This window comes from Artibeus jamaicensis, unplaced genomic scaffold (assembly GCF_021234435.1).
Source record: "Artibeus jamaicensis isolate MK-2021 breed Jamaican fruit bat unplaced genomic scaffold, CSHL_Jam_final contig_464, whole genome shotgun sequence".
NCBI classification, from domain to species: Eukaryota; Metazoa; Chordata; class Mammalia; order Chiroptera; family Phyllostomidae; genus Artibeus; species Artibeus jamaicensis.
Genome location: NW_026521842.1, coordinates 6,109,591 through 6,133,212, shown reverse-complemented (window position 1 = coordinate 6,133,212; position 23,622 = coordinate 6,109,591). Strand labels below are relative to the sequence as shown.

The 23,622-nt window shown below is 46.4% G+C and overlaps 1 protein-coding gene across 1 annotated transcript in view; it reads left to right on the top strand.

The window, feature by feature from the left end:
- The window catches only part of CDH13 (cadherin 13), a 1,059,406-nt gene that overhangs the window by 944,183 nt on the left and 91,601 nt on the right, over nucleotides 1–23,622 (top strand). Inside the window, exon 9 of the mRNA XM_037142446.2 lies at nucleotides 19,373–19,555. Coding sequence (XP_036998341.2) covers nucleotides 19,373–19,555 — 183 coding nt within the window. The remainder of the gene's footprint in view (nucleotides 1–19,372; nucleotides 19,556–23,622) is intronic.

Genomic DNA, 23,622 nt, shown 5'->3' with positions numbered 1-23,622 from the left:
GAGTGAAGAAAGGTTACCCCAGGGTTAATTTTATTGGCCAAGCACCCTGGAGTTATCCCATTATGTATGTTAATTCTGGGTATTGAAAAATATTTTCTAAATGGGGTGTGTTTTTACCTTCGAGTTTCAAGAGTCGTATGCGTAGTTTATATATACAAGTTCTTCATCAGAGACATGGTTTGCATATATTTCTCTCAATCTGAGGCTTATTATTTTACCCTTTCAATAGTGTCCTTCACTGAGAAAGCATGTTTACTTTTGATAAAGTCCAATTTATCATTTTTTTTAATTCAGATTTTGCTGTTGATGTCAACACTAAGAGCAACTTTTTTCTAGCGCTAAGTCTTAAAGATTTTCTCCTATGTTTCCTCTAAAAGATTTTTATAACTTTATGTTTTATATTTAAGTCCAAGACCCATTATGTGCTAATTTTTGTAGTAAGACACGAGGTCCAGGTTGACGTGCAATTGCACCAGCACCGTGTATGAAAAAGGCCGTCGATCTTTCACTAAACTGCTCTCAGGGGTCATTTGGGCATGTTTTGGGGGGGGTCTGTGCTGCTTTTCTATGCTGTCCGTGGGTCTCTGTGTCCCTCCCTCCATCCGCCGTGCACTGTCTTCGTCCCTGCAGCTGCACGACAAGGAGTAACACCAAGTAGAGTGATTCCTCCCACTTTACTCTCCTTTTGCTGAAGCATGTTAGAAAACAACTTAATTTCAAATGTACGTGGAACTCAAGAGCATTTTATTCCCTCAAAAATAATTTTTATTAAAACATAATTTATTTCCATTATAAAAGCAAAACATTAAAATATCAGATAAGTTGCCAGTTCTCTCCACCCACGAGAGATGACCACTGGTAACATTTTGGTTAAACTTCTCCAGGTGTCTTTTCCCTTCACGTCTGTGAAGTTCCTACTTTTTATTTACAAAGATGACATCGTGTTATGCATACAGTGTTGCAGTTTTATCAGGATTTATATCTTTCTCCTGATCTGTAAAGTGGAAGAAGTAATACTCCTTATTTCCACAGGCTGTGGTGAGGAGTAAAGACTATAATGCCTGTAGGAGTTTTGCCCCATGCCTGCCCCACAGTAATCACTCCGTAAATATAGGCTGTTGTTGCTGTTATTTTTTCCCTTTGGCTACCTGCTTTGGGTAGATCTTGGCATTTCTTAGTGGCAGCAAAGGCCAAAGAAACCCTCCACAATGTTTCGTAATTCAAGACAAGTTACAGAAGCCGTCAGGAGAATGGGTTCCTCCATCTCCAAGTCCAAGGCTCCCTGCAGCTGAAATGAAAGAGACCTAGAGTATCACAACTTCTTGGTTTACTTAGAAGAATGGTGTGAGTTGAGCATGTTAGCAGCCTCCCCAGAGTTAACACAGCCTTTACTTGGGATTCAAATTGAGCCCCTCATGACCTTGCCCTTTGTCCACCTCCCAGCCACCCACCCCCACAAACTCCACCCACCCCTTCTCTAGGTGGAAGCCCTGCAGAAAGTTGGTATCTCACCCCTAGACCCTGTTTGCTGAACTTTCAGATGGCTTGTGTCATTTTCATACCTTGAACTTGAGGAGAGGTCTTTAACCAGGACAGGGAGCTTTAACTGGGTGCAGAGCCTGCCACACAGCCCTGCACTAGTACCCACCTCACCGCACACCCCCCACCAGAAGTGCACACAGCGGTTGGGTGAATTCCATCTGCATCCATCCTTGGACAGAACTTGTCTAGGAACTTAAACATTCTAGAATCTCTTCTTAAACTCAGCTCTGCCTTCATATGTGCCCCTTGAATGGCCTACTTCCTCCCGATTTCATTAATGTAGCACATTTTATTTCTACTAAGTAAACCCTAGGTGATTGCATCATCCCACAGAACAGATTTCCCTCCTGGTCAATAATGCAAAACAATTAACTACCTCATTCATTTTAATGGCTCTGTATCGTGTCTCGTTTCATAGGTATTCCACAGTTTGACCAATTCCCTACCAATGGACATGTTGGGGGTTCCTGGTTTTTCAATTTATGAACATCATAGCAATAATAATGCTTGAATGTGTATCTTCATGCACAGGTATGGTTTTTGTAGGATGAACTTTCGCAAGTGAGATGCCTGGTCCAAAAAGTATGAGCATCTTGAATTGCAGTACATGGTCCTTTTCCTAATATGATCACAAATACTTTTAAATTACCTCTCCCCTTTTCATCCCTTCTGCTACACTGGCATGTGCACTTGCCCAGACTCCCAGCTGACCTCGGAGGAAAGCCTGCCCCACTGCCGGTGGGTGCCAGTGTGTGCACAGAGGATAAGGTTCACGTCCAGGGAAGCACCCAGCACTAAGGCACAGAGCAGAGCCCTGGAATAGGGCTCATGTCTGTAGTAAGGGCCCTAGGGCCATGGGATCCCAAGGGCCACACCTTTTGTGGGGGTTACTATGCTCCACGCTCCATGCATGCGGGCCTGAGCCTGGAGCAGAAGCCCCTGAGAGAAGCTGCTGAGGCGCGATGGAACCAGCAGGAGCAGATCTAGAGGGTGCCGCAAAGCTTGCTGGTCATCTGGGATCCAGGGACCACGGGGAAGGGGCTAAATATGCTAAGCTCTTGTATGCTCGGACCCCAACCCACGTGCTCTCACTCTTGGAACGAACTTGATCCTTGAGCTTCCTTCTATGCCTCACCCGCCCCTCAGCCACTCCCAAACCCCCTACCTGTACCGAAAGGGCTACTGCATCCAAGTCACCCCCACCTCAGCTATGGCATCCCAAAAACCTCTGCAGGCAAGTCCCCTGTAGGTGATGGACAGTTACCTCCTCTTGTCCCCACCCCATTAATGGGGCTCCTATACTGACCACCAGAGAGGCAGATGAATGGAACCTGCCAGCCCTGGCAAGCGGCCTGTTGATGGTGACACGGTGGGAGTGTGGGGTGTATGGGAAGGGGTGGCCAAAATGGGAGATGGCTCCATTTCCTATACACTCAGCACAAGTTGCAGTGCTGAGACAGCAGGGACCATAGATAAGTCCAAAGGGCCCTCCCGCTGTCATACACAAGGAAAAGGGAGGCAAAAATTGAGTTAAAAATCTTTCGGCCATTACTTAGACAATTGATAGCATATCCTTTCCTGTTCCTAAACCACAGCCACAGAACCTGGGGATGCCTGTTGCTGACTTGCTCCCCTGTGGGAGAAGGTGCGGTGCTGTGCAGGCCGAACCGTGAAGGGAAGGATGTGATGCTTTCCCTGCCCCCGGGAGTGTGGGATGGCTGTGGAAGCTGCCAGTAGAGGGCAGAACATGCACAACCGCTGTCCTCAAGAATTGGTAAAACATGCAATACCTATTCATTTGGAGGCACTGACCTCTTTTTTCTTAGATTGTCAAATATAAAAAATGACGTCAGCCAACACAATAGCTGTCTGGTTGAATGAATCAAAATTATACCTATTTTTGGCAGATTGGCAAAAAGCATATTTTGGGGTATACCGCAGAATTCTGGTCATTGGTCTCTGTGTGCCATGAGATGAAAAGGTTGAACGTCGCTGCTCTCGACAGTCAAACCTCGGTGCGACCCCTGTCTCTCCATTCCTAACTGCCACCCTAGGCAAACGACTGGACGTCCCTATGCCTCAGTTTCCTCATCTCCAAGTTGGAGCTCATGAGGGAACAAACAGCTCAGGACATGACACTGAGGAAGTGCCCAAATGTCAGCTTTTATTATTATGTTTCCAAGAAGCATCATTGTGCTGCTTTTAGATGGCAGAGCATGGATTTCTTCAGAAAGCAGGCAAAGCCCCATCATGAAGCCTGTTCCAGCAACTGTGGGGCCATGAGACCCACCCGAGTGGCCTCTTGTCCAGCTGTTTGTTTGAATCAGAAGCAGGCAGCGCCCCTCTCCTTTACCTACTGACGTTCCCTGCAACCCACTGGCCCCGGACACCGTTTTCTTTTCTTCCTAGGAGGTTGATACCACCCTGCGGTGACTTCAAGTTTTCTGTCTTCCTTGGGGCTTAAGTCATACTAACCTCCCATCCCTGACTGTAGAATGTGTAAGGCTGCACCGTGACAGAGGACGCTGACCTTTTTGTTCGTGAAGCTTGCTTCCTCTTGCATTATTGTTACCATAGCAATGGCGTTAGATGTCGACTCCCTTTGAAAACACTCTCTTCTGCAAAAGGTGTGTGCTCGCACACATGTGTGTATATGCACATATGTGTGAGTGTGTGTTGCATGAAGGTACTTATAAGCTTCCTTGAGACCGAATGGTCAAGGGACCCTGTTTCCATTTAGAAGGTGCTGTTATTCACCAAGAAGACAAAGCAATGGACCTTTCCATGTTGGGGAATCTAGAATGTGTGTCCCAGGAACAGCCTGTTTTCCAACCTCAGCCATCACAACGCCTGGGCCTGTGAAGAGTATGTGCTGTCCAGAGTGGGGGCATTTTCAAGGTCCTGTTTCAGTGCATGTTTACGGGAGCCCTAGAGCCGAAGGGGAGGAGATTCAGTTCAGGCATCCCCTTGACCGTCAGCCCCACCTGGGCCCAGGCGTTCACAGCCGCCAGCCCAGTCGTGGTCCCGTCACAGCTCTCTCGCTGAGGGCAGGCCCTCTGAGATGCGTGCACACACAAACTTCACACAGGGGAACTGGAGGCTAGTGACCACAGATTTGGGTTGGTTCCCGATGCACAACCTCTCCTTAAAGTTCCAGCGAGGTGGGTTTTGGATTCAGGATTTTGTAATGGCGATAAAAAGATGAGTTAAGAGAAAACAAACCCACACCTAGAAAGGACCTGTGTGGGGTTAATGAACCACACACTCATCACACAAACGTTTACTTTCGAAAGTCTGGCTTTATGTTGGAGAAGTCACATGTGGATTTTTCAGACAAGGTGGTCCCGAGACCAGAACAGCCCTCCACGGGTCTGAAGAGCTTCTTTTGGAGACTTTCAGGGCTCATTTTGATCATGTGTAATTTTGCCTAATAAACAGGTTTTAGAAACTGACACAGAAAGATTGGGCTTCATGGTAGTTAATGGAGAGGCAAGGCCTAGGGCCCAGGACCTGCCAGCATGGGGTGTGGGCAGGAGCCTGGCCCTGGTCACTGACACCTCCCCCCTCCCCACCCTGCCCAGGACCCAGGGCTGCTGCACTGAATCCTCAGCGTCTCCACCTGCCCTTGCTCAGCACAGGGACACTGGAGATTGCAACCAGCGGTTTCTGGGGGTGTGGAAACTTCCCTCCTCAGTTTCTACTGGCACGGGCCCCTGAGAAGGCCGGAGGCGCTGGGCCACCTCTCTTGATTTGCCCAGTTTTCTAGGAAAAGCAAACTGCAGCCCTTAAACCACCCCCCACTCGCTCTCTCTCACCTTCCTGCCCTCCACACTTTCGTCTTTTCTATCTTATTTATTTCTCCTCTCTCTCTCCCTACTGTTTCTCTCCTGTCCCTTTCTCTCTCTCTAATTTTCCATAGGTGTGCCTACGCCTCTCCCTGCCTTCTTCTTCTGCACTGCCCTCTCTCACCTTCCCACTAGCTCTCTCTTTCTCTCTATACCCATTTATTTCTGAGTGTATCTCCTCTCTCCTCTCTGCCATCAGCTTCTCTCTGACTCCCACACATTCTCCCAGGCTACCTGGCAATTCCCCTGTCCCATCCTGTCCCATCCTAGGGGTGTGGTGTGGGGCGGAGGGGGGCAGCGGCGGGTGGGAGGAGGTGCTTCAAGCTGAAAGACCTCACCACCAGTTTACTTGTAATTCCTTAACTCCGTGAGAGCCCCTGTTTTTCATATTCAAATTACAGCCTCCTCACCCTCTCCCCTGAGGTCCTCCCCCCTGCAGGTGGAGCAGCCCAAGTTCAAGCAGGCTGTCTTGCATGCTACATGTGGATTTCATAAAAAGCCTCTTGGGCACCCGTTTAGCCGACTGGATAAAGATTCTTGAACAGCATGTTTTCTCCTGTAATTACATCTCAACAATGGCCAATTATATTGTTCCTTGATTGCAAGTCAATTCATAATGCTTATTTTTGTGCTCCCTAGCCTGGATTGCAACTTTCAATATATTTAAGACTTTAATCACACAATGGGTGGTGAGGAAAGACAGGCCCCTCTGGCGAAGGGAATGAGAGAGCAGCAGAGTTGAGGGCTGCCCTTCTCTTTGTTGTATGTGTTTTGTTTTTTAACTGGAGAGTCTTGGTTGTGCTTGTAGACTTGAGAGGAGGCAGCAGTTGGCAGGTGGGTGGGGGAGCAGGACCAGCATGGAGAACCGTGGAGATGGGACCTGGGCGTAGGAGTTCACGTGGAGCAGAGGGAGCCAGCCCTCCACCTGGAGGACAGACCGGACAGGGAGAGGGGCAGCCAGTCGGCCCCGGCTGTGCTGCATGCCCAGGACACCTGCACTCCTGTCTCTCTGCCCCACGGGACAGGCGGCAAGGCCCAGATTCCTCATTTCTGACTATTCGTAGCCAATACCCAGGGGCCACACTTCCAGCAGCGACAGGGCAGAGAGCTGGGAGTGGAAAATGGACCACAGACAATAAATCTTCATTGCCGAAAAAGGCTTGCGTCTGAACACGGTCCTGACTGGACCAAAGGGAAAATGCCTCATTCTGACTTTCTGAGGCCCACTGAGAAAGCCCCACAGGCGCAGGGCTGCCCCCTTTCGAGCCCCTCCTCCTGGGAGGGGCTGTGGAGGCAGCGCCCCCTCACCCCCAGGTCTGTCTGTCTAGCCAGAGCCCATGGAGCACACACAGGCATGAAATGCTTTTATTGGAAAGTGGGAGTCAGGCAAGTGTCAGGAAGAATGGAAAGCAAAAGAAACTACCTTTCTGCTTTTAGAAAAGGGATTATCAGTTACTAATTCAAAAATTGGAGAGTAATGAAAACTACATCCCAATAATTTTCATAATAATTATAGTCTTTCGCTTTACCCTTGAATGTTTTTCTGGCAATGTCTGATTCAATTACTCTGGAAAATGTCATTATGCTATTTCAGTGTTTTCCTACGAGACTGGAGTCTGGGACCAACTTGCTGGTAAATCTTATCCTGAGGGAGCTTGTGGGCTGCTGTTTACAGGCAGATGCATTTAAGAAGCCCCTGACCTGGTTTAGCTGGATTAGCAATTGTCTCCCAGGGAGGAGTGTGCATGCGCACATACACACACACACACACACACACACACACGCCCCGCTGGGGCACCTGGCAGTGTCTGGACACATTTTTGATTGCACCACCTTGGGTGGTGCTACTGGCATCTGCTGGGTAGAGGCCAGGGCTGCTGCTCAGCATCTCACAGTGCACAGGGCAGCCCCTACCCAACAAGTCATTGTCCAGCCTAAAAAGTCTAGAGTGTTGAGGTTGGAAAACCCTAAGTTAGATTTAAAAATACAGTCAGGGTTAAAAAAAAGCCTTGGATAGAACACTTCTGATTATAAGTGATACCAACTCTAAGTAGTTTAGACAAGGTAACTTTTATACTGGCAGAAATATTATTCAGCAAGAGACTAGTCTACTATAACAAAAAGGCCCCTGAAAGAGCAAAGTTTATTTCTTTGCTCTTGTTCCTTTTAATGATGTGCATTACAACAGAATTCATTTCTTGACTCATTTTGTCTGTGTTCGTTATAACAATAAGCATGTTGCTTATTATGTGTCACATATTCATCAAAGCAGTTATAATCTCACTTAATCATCATGATAGTTCTAAGAGGGCAGGTGCTATAATTATTCTCATTTTGCAGATGAGAAAAATCAAGAACAGAGAGGTTAAGTGACTGGCCCATGGTCACACAGCCAATAGGTGATAGAGCTTGAAGTGGTGTTGAACATGAGTAACTTTCCCTGGTTTGTCTATCAGTGTGAAAGAGTGCCATTGGGCCACCTCTCTCCCCACACAGACTTCCGTTATGTTAGTCCACCCTGGGACTGGAGCCCAGGTGGGACAAGGAATGATTTCCCTCCTCACCGCCCACCTTCATCAGGTCTGATTCCAAAGGGAGTGAGTTTCATTTGCCACTTCTCCCTGTGGGACTCAGATGTTCTCAGAAATTCCGTAAGCCACATCTGGGAAGAAATACGAGGGTGTGCTGCTGGGAACCACAGTCGGGCCAGTGGGGTCTATTTGAAACAAAACTCAGTGGTACAGACACATATGATGGCTTTACAGCAATTTCTTCTAAGACACTGGGATTTAAATATAAATTAGAAGCTGTAAGTCAATTTCGTGTATGAATATGTACAAATCCCTTGTAATGAAAGCAGAAGGTTTCTCTTGTCCTTATTTGTACCAGGCTGTTAGCATCAGGAGCCTAACCAAGTGTGTCGATTTTCCTGCAGCTCAGGAGATTAAAGATGCGCTTCCTCTAGTTAGGAGGGAGGATGGCTTGTTCTCTGTGAGCTCCAGGGGATCTGCCTTGTTTCGGCATTAACCTGCACAGTACCCCCACCCAAACTGAGCAAAGGAGGCTGCTCTGAGTGGGTTAGTCAAAGGCTTCAAAAGAGACAAGGCTCTCGTAGCTGTCCCTCCAGACCCCTCATGCCATTCAAAGAGGGCCGCCTTGTTGTCGAATAACTAACTGCCTTTCCTCCTGTGGGAGCCAGGAAGCAGTAGGTTCTGAGAAGCCGGCAAGTGGTACCCAGCCTCATGGGTCTGGAAGGTGCAGCTCAGCTGTGCCCAACATCACCTTCCCTAAATCCACACCACCTTGAACACAGAGTCACCTTGGGAAATGACCCAGCAATTCCACTACCAGCTCTCTACCCAGGAGAATGAAAGCTTAGGTCCATGCAAAAACTTGTACATGTATGTTCACTGCAGCACTATGCACAGTAGGTAATGTAGAAATAACCCATGTGTACCTAGATCCATGGAAGAATGGGAAAACACCGTGTGGTCAGCCCACACAGTGGAATGCTACTCACCCGTGAAAGGAACATAGCACAGACACATACACACACTACAACGTGGATGAGCCTTGCAAAGAGTATGCCAAGTGAATAGCAAATCCATAGAGACAGACAGCAGATTCGTGGTTGTCAGGGGTTGGGAGGGGTAGAGAAATGGACGACTGCTTAACAGGTATGGGATTTACTTTTGAGGTAGTGAAAGAGATGACTCCCCGGAGACAGCCCTGTGCTTTCATTGGCAAATGTATGCCATGGGCCTACTCAGCAGCCGCATGAGCTCCTTGGGCACAGCCCTGTAAGAATTCTCAAGGTTCCCCAGCAGTGGCATCTTCTGCACTCCCCACGCCAGGTCTTCACCTGTTAGGGTGCAGCACAAGCTGGTGTGGACCACAAAGATCTTCCTAACGTCTGATCACAACACTAGGCAAGGGCCTCAGTAGGCATCTCAACCAGTTGTTCTCAGCCCTGGCTGGTCGTTGGAATCATCTGGGGGAGTTTTTAGAAATACAAATGCCTGGGCCCTACCCAAGAAAATCTCTGAATATGGGGCCCGAAATCATGAGTTGTTTTTGAAGATTTTCAAGTGATTCTAATGTGTCGTCAGCATTAGGAACTTCTGCTCCGGCCTGATGCCCTACATCTGACTTAGATAAGTGAACTGGGCTTCAGAGAAGTTGCAGAATTTATCAGGAATTTACCCACGACTTAGCGGTAGATCAAAACTTGCCCCGTTTCATTGAATTTTCCACTCCTGTAAATTTGCAGAATTGCATAAACCAAATGCCAAAGTCTTTAGAACAGACCACGCTATTGTTCCTAAAAAATGTCATACTTCATCCAAAATCGGATGTTTGTGGTTGAATGAGTATCTGTACAGAAAATCTCTTTGCTTCTCAAAATTAAACTATTTCCAATTATCTCGTCAGCTGTACAAATGTGTTTTGGCTTTTCTTTCATTTTTTTTTAAAAAGAGAAGCTTAACTGAAGAAGAGATGCTAATGTGAGATAAAATAAAGTGGCCACACCTGGCATTTAGAGGGAAAAAATGTAGGCATATTTGCTCTTTGGCTCTTGTTATTGGCTCTCACCATCCAATGTAATATTTATTTAATCGGCCCCTAAGGCACTGATTTTCAAACTTCTTTTAAGCAGCAAAACTTTATTTTTCAACAAAATCTGAGACAGGAAATCTAATATACTAAGCAGATAGAATGTAATTACAGATTCCTCCAGCAGGTTGGGACTTTACTGTTTAGAGGAAAAACACGTGATGCATGGGTGTGACCCCTGCCCCCTCTCACGCACTCCAAGTTCCCAGAAACAGAGCTGCAGCACCGCTGCCCGGCTGCATTAAATGCCTGTCAGTCTTGGGTGGGTTATGTGTTTTCATTTCGTTTTACACAAAAACAAGACATGCTGTTATTTGAGCTTCATTTTCCTGAAAACTCACTTTTTTAGTTTTGCAAACGTGTGGTCTGTGTTTGGCAGATTTGAAGGGCTTTAGTAGGCAAGGTCAGACAGAGGAAAGATACAGTCATTGGAAAGTGGCTGGCAGGCCCCCAGACAGCAAGTGATTGGCCAGCATCCTCCTCAACAGTCATGGGCCCAGCACCCCCTAGGTGTCTGCAGCCAGCACACGGAAATCTCTCATAAGAAATGAACCAGCACAGAGGAGCATGCATTGAAAGGGAAGGGGGGCAGTTCCTGCCAGACCGGGCAGTGAATATTGGTTCCCTCTCTTTCCTGCTGGCCCGTCTCCCTGTAGCTATAAAGCCAGGAAGCCAGAAGAGACCTGGTCTTTCTTCTCATTGCAGTGAGACCACAGAAGGTGGCCCTCCAGGAATATAATCCTCCTTCCAGACTGGGGCTGCCCTGGGAGGGTGAGTCACAGGGCCGAGGGGATGTTTTTATTGGTTCTCCTGGATCAAGAACCACATTGCCTGGATGTCAATGAATCTTGACGAGTGCTCTCACTCACAAGTAAATTTCTTTGTATTTGAGCTGCTACCCCTTATTATTGTTGAACTGTCTCCACATTTGGTTTTGCATTTCCTCACCTGTTTATCGATGGTGGGTGGCTTAAAACATTTAACTGGGATGTTCATTAACTGGAGAAGTCTAATAGACCCCTTTGTAACTGTCCTTTACCACGGCCAGTAGGTACTGTCTCTCTCCATAACAGAGGCAACATGCAAATACTTTTACCAAAGCATCTGGCACAAAAGAAAAATACAATTGTCAGAGGAAGAAATTAATGTTCATTGGATCAAAAAGAAACTTTAATTACATTTTCTTAGAAAGAGTCTTTATCTTTTAGAAATACACACAGAAATATTTGCAGATGCAATGATAAGCCTGGGATGTGCTCCAAATCACACGGAGATGGGGAGAGGTGGGTGCACAGAGGAGACACACCAGGGACAGGAGCTGAAGCTCTCTGAGGCCTGATGGGGTCCACTGGGTTCCATCATTCTGTCTGCTTTTTTAAATGAGATTTTCTGTAGCAAGGTGTAAAGGAAGAAAATAAAAGTACACTTGAGGAAACATCTATGGAACCCAAATCATCATGAGAAGGACCACATACATTTGTTGAGAATGGCAGGCAGCCATCGACCTGTTTTCCCCAGGGCTCCATCAGTAGTTCCAAGGAGCAGAAACCCCCTCCAGGTGGCTGGAGTGAACGAAGGTGAAGTCATCAGCAGGCACAGACAAGAAGCACTGGGACCTTGTGGGTGTGGGAATGGGAGTAGAGATCAAGGAAAGATACTTCCTAATTCATCCTTTGTCCTTCGTACCTCAAGGTCTCTCTTCAGTTTGTCTTTCAGTGACTCCACTCTTTTGCTTCTCTGTGCCCACTGTATTTATCTGATAATTCATCAGTGTCCAAATGGCAAAAATGGCCACCCCAAGTCCAACTACCCAGAAACTTTGTGTTTAGGAACCCTTCATTCTCTGATTATAGCCTCTATTTCTCTGAGCACAAAAGGTTAGAGAAACCATCTGGTTCTTCCTGAAACAACCAATGGGTTGGTCTCCTGGGTCCAATCAACTCTGACCAAAGAAGTTAGGATCACATGATACAAAATTACCTCCTATTAACACTCTATTCAGGAGCAGCTTGGGGAGGTCATAGTTCCTTCAAAATGTTTTATAGGTTATGCAGGCGCCCTGAACTACATTTATTCAAAGCCTTCCAGGATCTTTAGAAAAAGAAGACCCCCATCAATCACCTAGAAATTCTATCATCTCTGCCACTGGAACTACAATTTTGCTCACTTTTCTTTTTCTCAGCGACAATAGAGAAGATCCGGTCATGATTTTCATCGTGAGGCTTGCACATGCACTGTCGTCTTCCCGCACAGGCTTTATTCTCCAGATAAAATTATCCTAAAACGTAATGTCTACTCATAACGCTCTCACTTTATGAAAGGTCTGGTGTTGGGTGTTTGGGGCAACCCCTGAGCTCACAGTGGGCAGGGCACGCCCCAGGCTGCCTCTGCTGGGACGGGCGGGAATGCTCACGGTTGCCGCAGGCGCGAACTCTGGCCTCTGACTTAGGTTTTCACTGAATGAGCTGTCGTCTTCCATGAGTGTTAGAAAGCAAAGTTTTGATATTTTTCCTCATCTTCAATAAGAATAAAGCACTTAGAACGTTGTAAATAAATGGAGAAAAAGTAAAACATGTTCACAAGTGTCTGGGACCATGATGGCCTGGTGGATTCCTGTGTCCTCCTCCCAGCTTTGTCCACCAGTCACCTTGGGGTCCAGCTACGGTGTCCCACTGGGACATGGGTGCAGGAGGACTCAGTGGGTGCCGGGCATCTTCATGTAGGGCTAGTGAGCAGACTGGTTTCAGCCAAGCAACTTCAGAGTGTCTGAGAGGGCCCTGCTGCTGATCACTGCTTAAACACAAGGCTTCGTTCACTTACCAGCTGAACTTTACTTAGAATTCTGTGCATTTATTAAAATCTTATTTAAATATATATGTTATGTACGCTTGACATATATAGTTACAGTTTTCGTATCTTTACATGATTTTATTTTTTTAATTTTAGTGACTTTATTGGGGTGACATTGGTTAATAAAATTATATAGGTTTCAAGTGCATAATTCTATAACACATTGTCTGTACACTGCATTGTGTGTTCACCACCCAAAGTCAATAGTGACTTTCTGTCACTATTTAGCCCCTACCTTACCCTCTTCTACCTCCCCCAACTCACTTTCCCCTGGAAATCACCTCATTTGATATTTTTTAAGATTTTATATTATACGTAATATTACATATAAAGTAAACATAAACACTAAGTATAAGCTGAATAAAAATATTCTCCTATGTTTTATTGCTTTCTCTAAAAGTTTTATTATTTAACTTTTCATGTTTCAGGTATGGCATGAGATAGGGGTAAAGTTTCATTGTTTTTTCCACATGAATATTCAACTAATCCAGCACCACTTACTGAAATGACCATTAGCTGGAACCTAAATTATGTCTAAATATAACAGCCCCCCTAGTGGGCCACAGGTGCAGCCTTGGAGGTGTGGAGGTGGAGAAATGATAGAAAGCAGACTGTCTGGAGATGTCACAGGCAATCCAAACATATGACGCAGTGGGGTGGGCAGGAGGGAATGCGTCAGCCTACAAAGCTGTAAGCACCGAGGGGGTAGCAGTGCTCCTGTTTAGTGCCGTGTGTCTGCTGTGCCTGGTAGATGCTCCAGCATGCAACAGACGCTGGACGAATAGTTATTAAACTGAGTTCTCGCATCTTTCTATCCCAGGGTGAATTCTAATCATAGAAGGAAGCCAGCCTTTGGTTTCCTTCAGCTTCTAATGCAGCTTCTCCCCTTCTATATGTGGGTGCCACATTGATATCAGATGCCTTGGCAATGAAGGGCCTGTCGTTAGAACAAGACAAGAATACATAAATATGTGTGTCAGGTATACATAAGTAAAAAGAAAAGAGGTTCTTCCACGCCACTCCAGAGAACTAAGATACTACATATGCAACTATATTACAAGGCAGACTAATGAGAACAGAAAGAATCACAGGTGTTTAAACCATATCCTCCAATTTGTTTCTAAGAATTTCATGTGACACAGCATGAAATCATCATTGTCCTTTTAGCTTGCTTTCGTTTTAGGTGTGGTTGTTAATAACTGTGCGTTTGTTGTCCTTTCACTGTTCATATTTTTTATCTTCTTTTTCTTAGATCAGGAGCAGAACCATAGAAATGGAGATCACATGGAGGGTTAGCAACAGGGGAGTGGGAGGAGAAGGGGGGAGAAGGTACAGAAAATAAGTAGCATAGACGGTAGGTAGAAAATAGATGGGGGGGCAAGAATAGTATGGGAAATATAGAATCCAAAGAACTTGAGACACATGGTCATAAACTAAAGGGGGAGAATGGTGGGGTGGGGGTGCAGGGTGGAGGGGAATGAAAAAGGAAAATAGAACAACTATGATGGCATAATCGATAAAATAAAAATTAAAAAAAGAAATCATCATTGTCATTATCATTATCACTAGCAAATATATATTTCCTACCCTATGCCAGTCAATGTGCCAAGGTCCTTGAAAGTATTATTTATATCAATCACAGTTTCCATTCACTAGGCTATCAGCCAGAGATTAGATTTTCCCCAAAATCTGTATCCTTTAAATAAATATAGGCTCATAAAAGTGTTTACAAGTTAAATTTCTGATAATCTCTCCCTCACTCTTTTATCCTCACAAGTAGAAATGTGTTTATAAAACTTTCTAGAAACTTGTCTAGCTTTTAATATTCCAGAGCCAGAGTCCAGATGACTACATCCCAGATTTTCAAGCTCAATGTTAGTTCTCCACAAAACCTCAGGGTTGGCGGCTCATGAACCTGGATTCCATTCATCAAGCATTCAAGCCTGCTTATGTCCAGTCGCATAGAGCCATCCACTTCACTTCCTCCCCACATTCAGCTTTCTAGCCTGCTAGTCATTATTTTTATCTTCCAGGTTAACCTTAGGCTAAAGACCAGCTCTCTACTCTCTGGGAAAGATTCTTAGGGTATGATAAAAGGCAAGTCCCTCTTCCCCTGGTGATGGGTGGCCTCTGCAGCAAGCCCAGGCAGGCTTTTCAGGAACATCTGATACAAAGCTCACCCCACCTTGTCAAAGAAAGAAGGATGAAATAACTCAATTCTGAATTTAGAGGAGAGAGCTAATGAGCCTCAGTGCATCCCAAGCCAATTGCCCACACTCATTAGGACACTTTGCATCTATTATTTGATTTGCTACAGAGTTTAACAGAAAAGTAACTTTATCTATTTTTTTCAATTAGAGAAAGTAATGTTACAATAAATATTTTCCCCTTCTCTGGTGTGGTAAATTAATGTCTGTCTATTATTTTTAAGTCATGAAGTGAGCATTGCCATAGAAATATAAAATGATACTATTTCATTTTAATCTATTTAATTTTCCATTCTTGAATTACATAATGGGGTTAAAACATTGAATAGAATTAATACAATGAGTATTTAATTAAGCAATAATGAGTTTCTAAATGGATGCTCAAGGAGACTGGCTTTATAGTGTATGCAAGAATCAGATAATGGTCCTAATAAAGACTATAATAATTGTGTTGAATATTTTCTATATTTAAAAGTTTTTTCTGAATTCTCTCAGGAGTAGATTTAAACATAATCCAGTTCCTTGATCAGACTCCACTTTCTTTCAAAGTAAATTCCAAATGTCTTTCCATGGCCCCAAAGGCCCTGCATAATCTGCTTCTGTCCTCCTCCAGAGTCCACGAGCCAACAGTTCTCCTCATTTCTCCCTCCCCTGTGCTCCCGCCACGACCACCTGCCCGCTGCTGCACAAACGCACCACACTCCCTCTGCCGCTGGCCTTTGCACCTGCTGCCCCTCATGCCAGGAGTCCAGCCTCACTTCCACTCACCACCTCCTCCTCTTCTGTTGGTTCGCAGGGGGCTCTTCCTAATGACCCTCCCCGGTCTGGGTCAGGTACCTGCCCCCTCCCATCGCCTCCCTAAGATACAGGCTCTCTGGGAACTACATGTTATTTCTGTCCTGGCACTGAACACATTTTTATAGTTATACACACAGCATGCCTGGTTTTTACTAGTATACCCCTAGAACACACTACTATATCACGCCTGGCCTGCAGAAGCCGTCTCACCAAATATGTGTTGTCCAGCTGGCTGGGAGATGGGTGGATGGATGGTGAGTGAATGATGGATGGGTGGATGGTGGATAGGTAGATGGTAGGTAAATGTGTCTACATTTGTACATTACTACATCTAAGGACACATTAGGGCCACAGTACAAACTTTGAGAATTCCTAGAACAACCCCATCTTCTCATTCCTCTTGTGTTTATTTGTTCACATACTAAGAAGGCCTTCAGTGTTAGCCCCTCTGGTGGGTGCTGTGGCCGTGAAAAAAAGGGTTCTTGGGCCAAGCTGCATAAACTTGTCTTCCTTAGACACGGCCTACACATTAATCGCATTAATTTTACAGACTCATTCACTTACAGTCATTCATTCGTCTATCCATTCATCTGTCCATCCAGCAGGTTTCCACAGGGCTAGCACTGTGCTTTGTACTGGGGGTCGGGACTGAATTAGCCATCAGTACTACAGACATGGTGTCTAGGGTTCTAGCATCAACTTTAAAAGAATTTTTAGGGTCAAGTAAAGTTTTCATTGTTTCCTCACATCAGGGATAAAATGAAAATTTTAAAGCCCATGAAAACATATTATGGTAGAAGGATTCAACAAAGGCAAGCATGCCTAAGGTCCACAAAAGTCACAATGCAGCCCTGTGGAGATGTCCTGGAGAACAAGAGAGATCAGTCCATTCCCAGGCTTTCTGGAACATTCAGGGAAGTGGCAGAATCCAGCATCAGTGAGAGAGCCAGTCCCTTTTAGTCTTATTCCTGCATGGTTTTATCTTTTCACCTTCCTATCAGCACTCACTTTTGATGCCAGGTTCTGCTTCCTGTATTTAAGACCGTTCATTTATTCAACAAATATCTGCTGAGACCCTCCTATGTACCCAGCATCATGTGTGGGGCTAGAGATAAAGCCACGTACAAGACAGATGCACATGGAACCTCCAGCTTCCTCAAATCACGATGTATTCTTTTTCTTTATAGATTTTATTTATTTATTTTTAGAGAGCAGGGAAGGAAAGGAAGGGAGAAAGTGAGAGAGAAACATCAATTGGTTGCCTCTCATATGTGCCCCGACTGGGAATCAAACTTGCAACCCAGCCATGTGCCCTGATTGGGAATCAAACCTGCAACCTTTCGCTTTGCAGAATGATGCCCAGCTAACTGAGCCACACCAGTCAGGGTTCATGGTTTGTTCATATAGTGTCTTCATCTCAGCAACCTGACACTCACCTGCTTTGCCAAAGCAATGTCTCACCTAAATATTAGATGTAACATTTCCACCTGACTGGTGGTTCCCAGCATCCTCTAGTCTTAGCACTACCCATGCCCAAGTAGTTGTCCACCTGATGTTCTAATGTACAAGTGTCGGAAGAACTACAAGAACTGGTTATGAGCTGTGGTCTGCTGTGATCAGCAGGGACAGAGAACTCATCCTCTGGGTCTAGACCGCAGCAGAGGGTGAGGGACTGGCATAAGGAATGTGGCTCCTGAGTGGGCATGAGCAATAGAATATGTTGAAAGCAGAGATTACTGGAAGCTGGGAAACCTGGATCTGACCTTTGGTTCACTAAACAGCTTTGGATAAGCCTCTTCCTGTCTTCCCTCTCTGTACCTATATCTTTGTCTGCAATCCAAAAGGAATAGACAGCACATGCGCCACCATGTCCTGCTCCTGGATGCATGGCAGACAGCAATATATGGTACAGCCCTCCTTCCTGCAGGCCCCTCAACACCAATATGCAAGGCTGGCTCTTTCATTGACAGCTCCTGGCCGTCCTTGAACTTGGACTCAATCATGCTTGTCACCCCAAGCTTCATATTACAATTATGCCTACAGGTTAAGAAAATACTAAATCCCAGGCCTTACCCAAGACCAACTGAATAGCAATAGGACCATAGAACCCAGGTTTTTGGTTGTTGTGGGGTTTTTTAAGTGTTTTTTTTTTAAGCCTGGAAAGATTCTAATGTGCAGACAGGCCTGAGAACTGCCAGTCTAGACTTCCAGCTTGGGGATTGATTCTATGACTTTCTGGAGGAGGAGGAAAAGATACAAGATAGGACTTACTTAACCAAGAACCAGAGGAACCGTGCCCAAATAATTGCCTGCATCTGCGTGACAGGACGCTCCCCAGCCCTCCCTACTCCCGAGACTTTCCATCTGGCATGTGTGCTCTAAGAATTCCCAGCCCCCCTTGTAAGGAGAGGAAAACAACGCAGCCAGGTTCAACCGAGGTGCAAGAGACAAATGAGTTCCCAGCCCCTCTCCACCCCCAAATCATCAAGATTAAGGCCTGTGATGAATGATTTGCAAGTCAATTAATCAGCTACTGCTTTTGAAACCTCATTTCTCAAATTACTTCTCTTTGAACACAAGGGCTTTTTGGTTGTCTTACTATCTCTAGTTCACTTTCTTACTAATTGAAATTCCAAGATATTGCTTCTTGTCAGCTTATTGGTATTACTTGTTTGTGAAATATTTGCCAGTGGATTACTATTCACCTGCACTGTGTCAGAGGTAAGCACCAAAACAATACTTTATGCTTCCATCTAAAAGAATGTGCTAATAATAACTTGTGAAGTTCTCTATCTGTGGGAAAGCCAATTTTTCATTTATTGATTTATTTTTACCGCACCTACTTGCAACAAGTATTTGAGATGTATTACAAGAAAAGCACAGGTACAACAAGGCCTCAAACACTTGATTTATATGTTTCCTTAGAAGATAGCTTTTTAGAGTCACACTCACTGAGTGCAAGGGGTGGCGAGGATGAACCTGGCTTTCTGCACTGGAGGACATGGTGCGACTGAGCTGAGCCTCTGGATCACACCACGGGGCTGCCGCTCCAGTCCCTGCACTGACGAGCTGTGGCGTTTTGGTCCTCCAGTTAGGTCACCCTGTTGTTTCGGGCAGGTGAGGCTGCAGGAACACAGGCAGCAAATTTGTGTGACAGCTCAAACTCAACAGAAGTTTGCTGCTCACTCATCCACAGTTTAGGCGGGTGTTCTGGCCACCAGGCTGCTCCCCTCCATGTTGTGACTCAGGGACCCACACCCCTGCCCCCTCGTGGCTCAACCCTCCCCTGGGTCCTTGTGCTGTCTCTCTTCAGGCAGACAGAAGGGCATGGGGGAAAGGCCCCCTGTTCTCCATCACAGTCTTCCTGTCATTATTCGTCATGAAATGAGATGATAGGCACCCAATACCTGGTATATGGTAATGCACCCAATACCAGGCATATGGTGTTCTGTAAATGGTCTTTTTGATGGGGGTTTTCCCCAAAATAGTGACAGTGCCTGTCTTCTTTGTTTGCAGTTTCAAGCCACAGTTGAGGAAGGAGCCGTGGGAGTTATCGTCAACTTGACAGTCGAAGACAAGGATGACCCCACCACAGGTGCGTGGAGGGCCGCCTACACCATCATCAATGGAAACCCTGGCCAGAGCTTCGAAATCCACACCAACCCGCAAACCAACGAGGGGATGCTTTCTGTCGTCAAGGTGAGGGGACTCCCAGCGGAGCGCTCTGAGGGCCAACAATGAAGCAGGGGTGGCAGGGGCTCCTGGCCGTGCCTCGTGGGGAATCAGAGACTAGGCAGCCCTGGCCTCTCCCTCCTCCTGGGACTAAAAAGAAAGAGGTTCATGGCTTACAGGTGTATCCTCACAGTCACAAACCAACCTGTGTTACAGGCTCCAGAAAGCTCAGACTTAATGTGTTACCTTAAAAAATCCTAACTCCATGTGTTCGAGCATGAATTATCAAAGATATGCAAAAATGGAATACATGAAGGTTTCTAGAGATCTATGCTCCAAACGGGTATTATTACATTTCTTCTTCATCTTTCTTAGCAGAGTCTCAGTCACTCTCTTAGAAGCAGGAGATAATCACCCCCACGGGCTGGGTCTTGGTGCGAACATCACCTCCCATGAGCCCTTCCTGCTGACCCTCCCTGACTGCAGGTGGATGAGGGGACAATGTGATCATGAATGTCAAGGCCTGGGCTCCGGCACTTGCTCCAGAAATGATGGATGGGAGGGAGGGGTGGCCGAACATACTGGCATCTCGGTGTCCTAGAAGAAGCATTTTCACACACGTCCCTCTCTGGGAAGCTCTGAAGAGAGCTCCGGCCGGACAAGAACATTTGTTGGAACAGCTTCTTCTCTAATGGGTGAAGCCATTTGCCTCAAAAGCAGGGAGTAGTCGTACTAATAGTAATTGTAGCTGTGGACAAAGCAGGAACATTGCCATCTACCCCCATCTCATCTGCCCTTGGCCAAGATACCAAACTGTGTTCTGTGCCTTTGTTTCCTCATCTGTAAAATGAGGGTGATAATACCACCTGCCTCTTTGGGGCTGTTGTGAGGAATTTGCAAGCTAATATGTAAAGTCATTTAGAACAATGGTGGGCATTTGAGCCTGTGCACTGAGGCTGCTGTGACCAATGACCACAAACTTGGTGACTTAAAAAAAACATTTGTTAATGTTTTAATGACTTAAAAGATTATTCTTATACTTTGGGGGGCTCCACCTCCAGAATCAGTTTCACAGGACTCAAGTGGCAGGACTGGTTGCTCCTGGAGGCCGTACAGGAGGATCCGTTTCCTCGTCTTTTCCAGCTTCTGCAGCAACCTGCATTGGTTGGCTCATAGCCCCTTCCTGTATCTTCAAAGCCAGCAGCACAGCATCTTTATATCTCTCTCTGACTCTGACCCTCTGCTTCCATCATCACATCTAGTTCTTCCTTTGACTTCCTGCCTCCCTCTTTTAAGGGTCTTTGTGTTGATATTGGGATAATCCAGGGGTCATCTCCCCATTGCAAGGTCCTTAGCTTAGTCACATCAGCAAAGACCCTTTTGCCATGTAAGGTTGCATATTCGCAGGTTTGTGGGATTAGAATGGTAGGCATATTTGGGGGTCATTACTCAGGCTAGCACTGGGGCCCTATAAACAACTATACCCACAAAGTTCCACAACACCCTGGGAGCAGAAGCCATTAAGAAGAGAGATCTAAGCCCTGGCTGGTGTAGCTCAGTGGATTGAGTGCGGGCCTGCGAACCAGACAATTCCTGTTCGATTCCCAATCAGGGCACATACCTGGGTTGCAGGCCGGTACCCTGCAGGCCAGTTCCCAGCAAGGGATGCACAAAAGGCAACCATACATTGATGTTTCTGTCCCTCTCTCCTTCCCTTCCCCTCTAAAAGATAAATAAATAAAATCTTTAAAAAAAGAAGACATATGCTTTAAAAAAAAAAAAAGAAGAAGAGAGATCTTACAGAGCTTCCAGCTTGCTCCAGAGCATGAGGGCTCTGGGTTCCTCCCAAGCCTGGCCTTTTCAGTATCTCATCCAAAATGAACCTCGGATATTTGCCTGGAAAGATCAGCCTCTGGGTCTTCCCAATTCTTCTTCCCAAATGACATAGGCAAAGGTCAAATTGTTCAGAGACCCCAACACTGCTCTCCTGCACCCACCGCTGCAGTTCCAAAGCTGCAAACGTCATAAAAGAACACAGCTACCAACCATCCTGCACAGCTAGCCCTGGATCTGTGAGAGCTGTCAGGCAGTTTCCAGGCCCACAAAGACAACGTGTGGGTCAATACGCCCCTCCCGCATCCTGGGGGAGCACAATTCTCCCAGCATGGGTTTGAGTTTGCTCTGCGCTGAATGTCAGCATGTAGAAGAGTCACCTAGAATACTAGTTAGGATGCAGGCCGCGCCACACCACACCTGCTGGATCAGAGTATGACAGAGAGGTGCCCAGGCGATGCTGGTATTCACAGGGCAGAGCCTCGTGGATGAGCACTGCCACCAGACGAGAAGTTTCCACCTGCAGGCTCCTGGAGAGGAGGTGCTCACGGAGCCTGGCACTTTGCCTGGGCTTCAGTTTTTCTAGTGAGTGGACCTCCCGTGCTTCACAATTAGGATGCAGACCCCCCTCCCTTCATCTGCCTGCCACATGAATCCCTGTAAAAGCCCTGAGCTCTCCCTGCTTCTCAGCACACCAGAGTAGGAGCCCCAGAACAGCCTAGAACAGCCTTGCAGAGGCAGGCCTGGCCACGCTCCCCATGCTCTCCACGTTGCCAGCAACCTAGTGCATCCATTAGGAATACTTTCAACTGTAAGTAACAAACTACCAGGCTGATAGTGACTTAAATAATAAAGATAATTTAATGATCTCCATAACTAAATGAAGGTAGGGCAGTCTAGGATTTGCTGGCAACTCAAGGTGTCAGAGAGATAGCAACTGGCAATGAAGATGCTTCTGGCTTTTTCCTCGTGAAATAAAATGGCTGCCAAAGCCCCAGTCATCACATCTTCCCAGTGCTGCAGGGCAAAACAGGAAGCGAAGCGGCACCCAGGCAAGTGAGAAAGACAGACAGACAGAAAAAGGGAGAGGGAAAGAGTGCTGGCTCTTGTGTGCACCTATTCTCTCATTAGAGAAGAAAATATCTTTTTCATGGGTCACCCAGATAGTTTTCCATGACATGTTGTTAGCCAGGTGGCACATGTCCACCCTCAGCTGCAAGGAAAGCCTCTGCAGTAAGAGGTGGGCGAGGGCATGACCTTGGGGCAGCAGGCACAAGTAGACCTGCCCTGTCAGCAGCCAGTGCACTGAGGAATGAGAGGAGGTCTCGGGGTTGTGTGGCTTTCTGGGGAGTCCTGCCTCCCTACGTGATCAAACCCTGCTGGTTCTGGAAAATGAGCACCTGCTTCCTCTTTGAAACCCTCTGGTCAGAAACTCCCTTAGCTGTTTTGTAACCCTATTTCAAAATGTCAGAGTTACTCTTTCAGCAGAATATAACCCACCCTGCATCTTAAGTCTGTTTTCTCTTTTCTCCTCAGAGGAGAAGCAAGCATCAAGAGAGCAGGCATCCCTGACCCAGTCCTGTAGACTTAAAAATCACTCTTGGACTCCTTCCAAATCCTCCCTTCTAGACAGCACAGCCCAGCTCCCTCACCCTTCCCGTGTGGCCCTGCTGTTCCAGCCTTTAAGTCCTCTAGGACAGTGGTCCACGCCCTCTTTTGGCACTTGATGAAATATTAGTTGAATTGAGCCTCTAACTTTATTTTCAATCTCTTGCCATCCTTCACACAGAGACCCTGCACCAGACAAGTCATACCAGTAGGGTCAGAGACCTCAGACTACAGAGGGCTTCTTAATCCCACAGGACCCAGGGCAGGTCAGAGGGGGCTGGAGCAGAGACCCGAAGTTTCACCAGCCCTAGGTGGATGGCCTGGGGCATCGTACAACCGGGACTGTTACCCACCTTGGTATGCAAATGGCAGTGAACACAAGAGAGGTTCTGCTCTCCAGAAAAGCCAGTCCCTCGCTGGGTGGCTCCCTCCCTTTCTCAGCTCCCCTCTCTCGGTGCCATTGTTCACATCGTGGTTACTCAGCAGCCAGCGTTCTGTTCAGGGAATGCGGGCCTGGGAACAAACATGAAAAGCCAGGCAGGGCTCCCCAACTATTTTGATTCCACATTCTTCTTTCTCACAATCTCAGCAGCTTGTTATTGTATCAGACTCTAGACCAGTCTCTGCCTGAAACATTCAATATGCATTGTCTC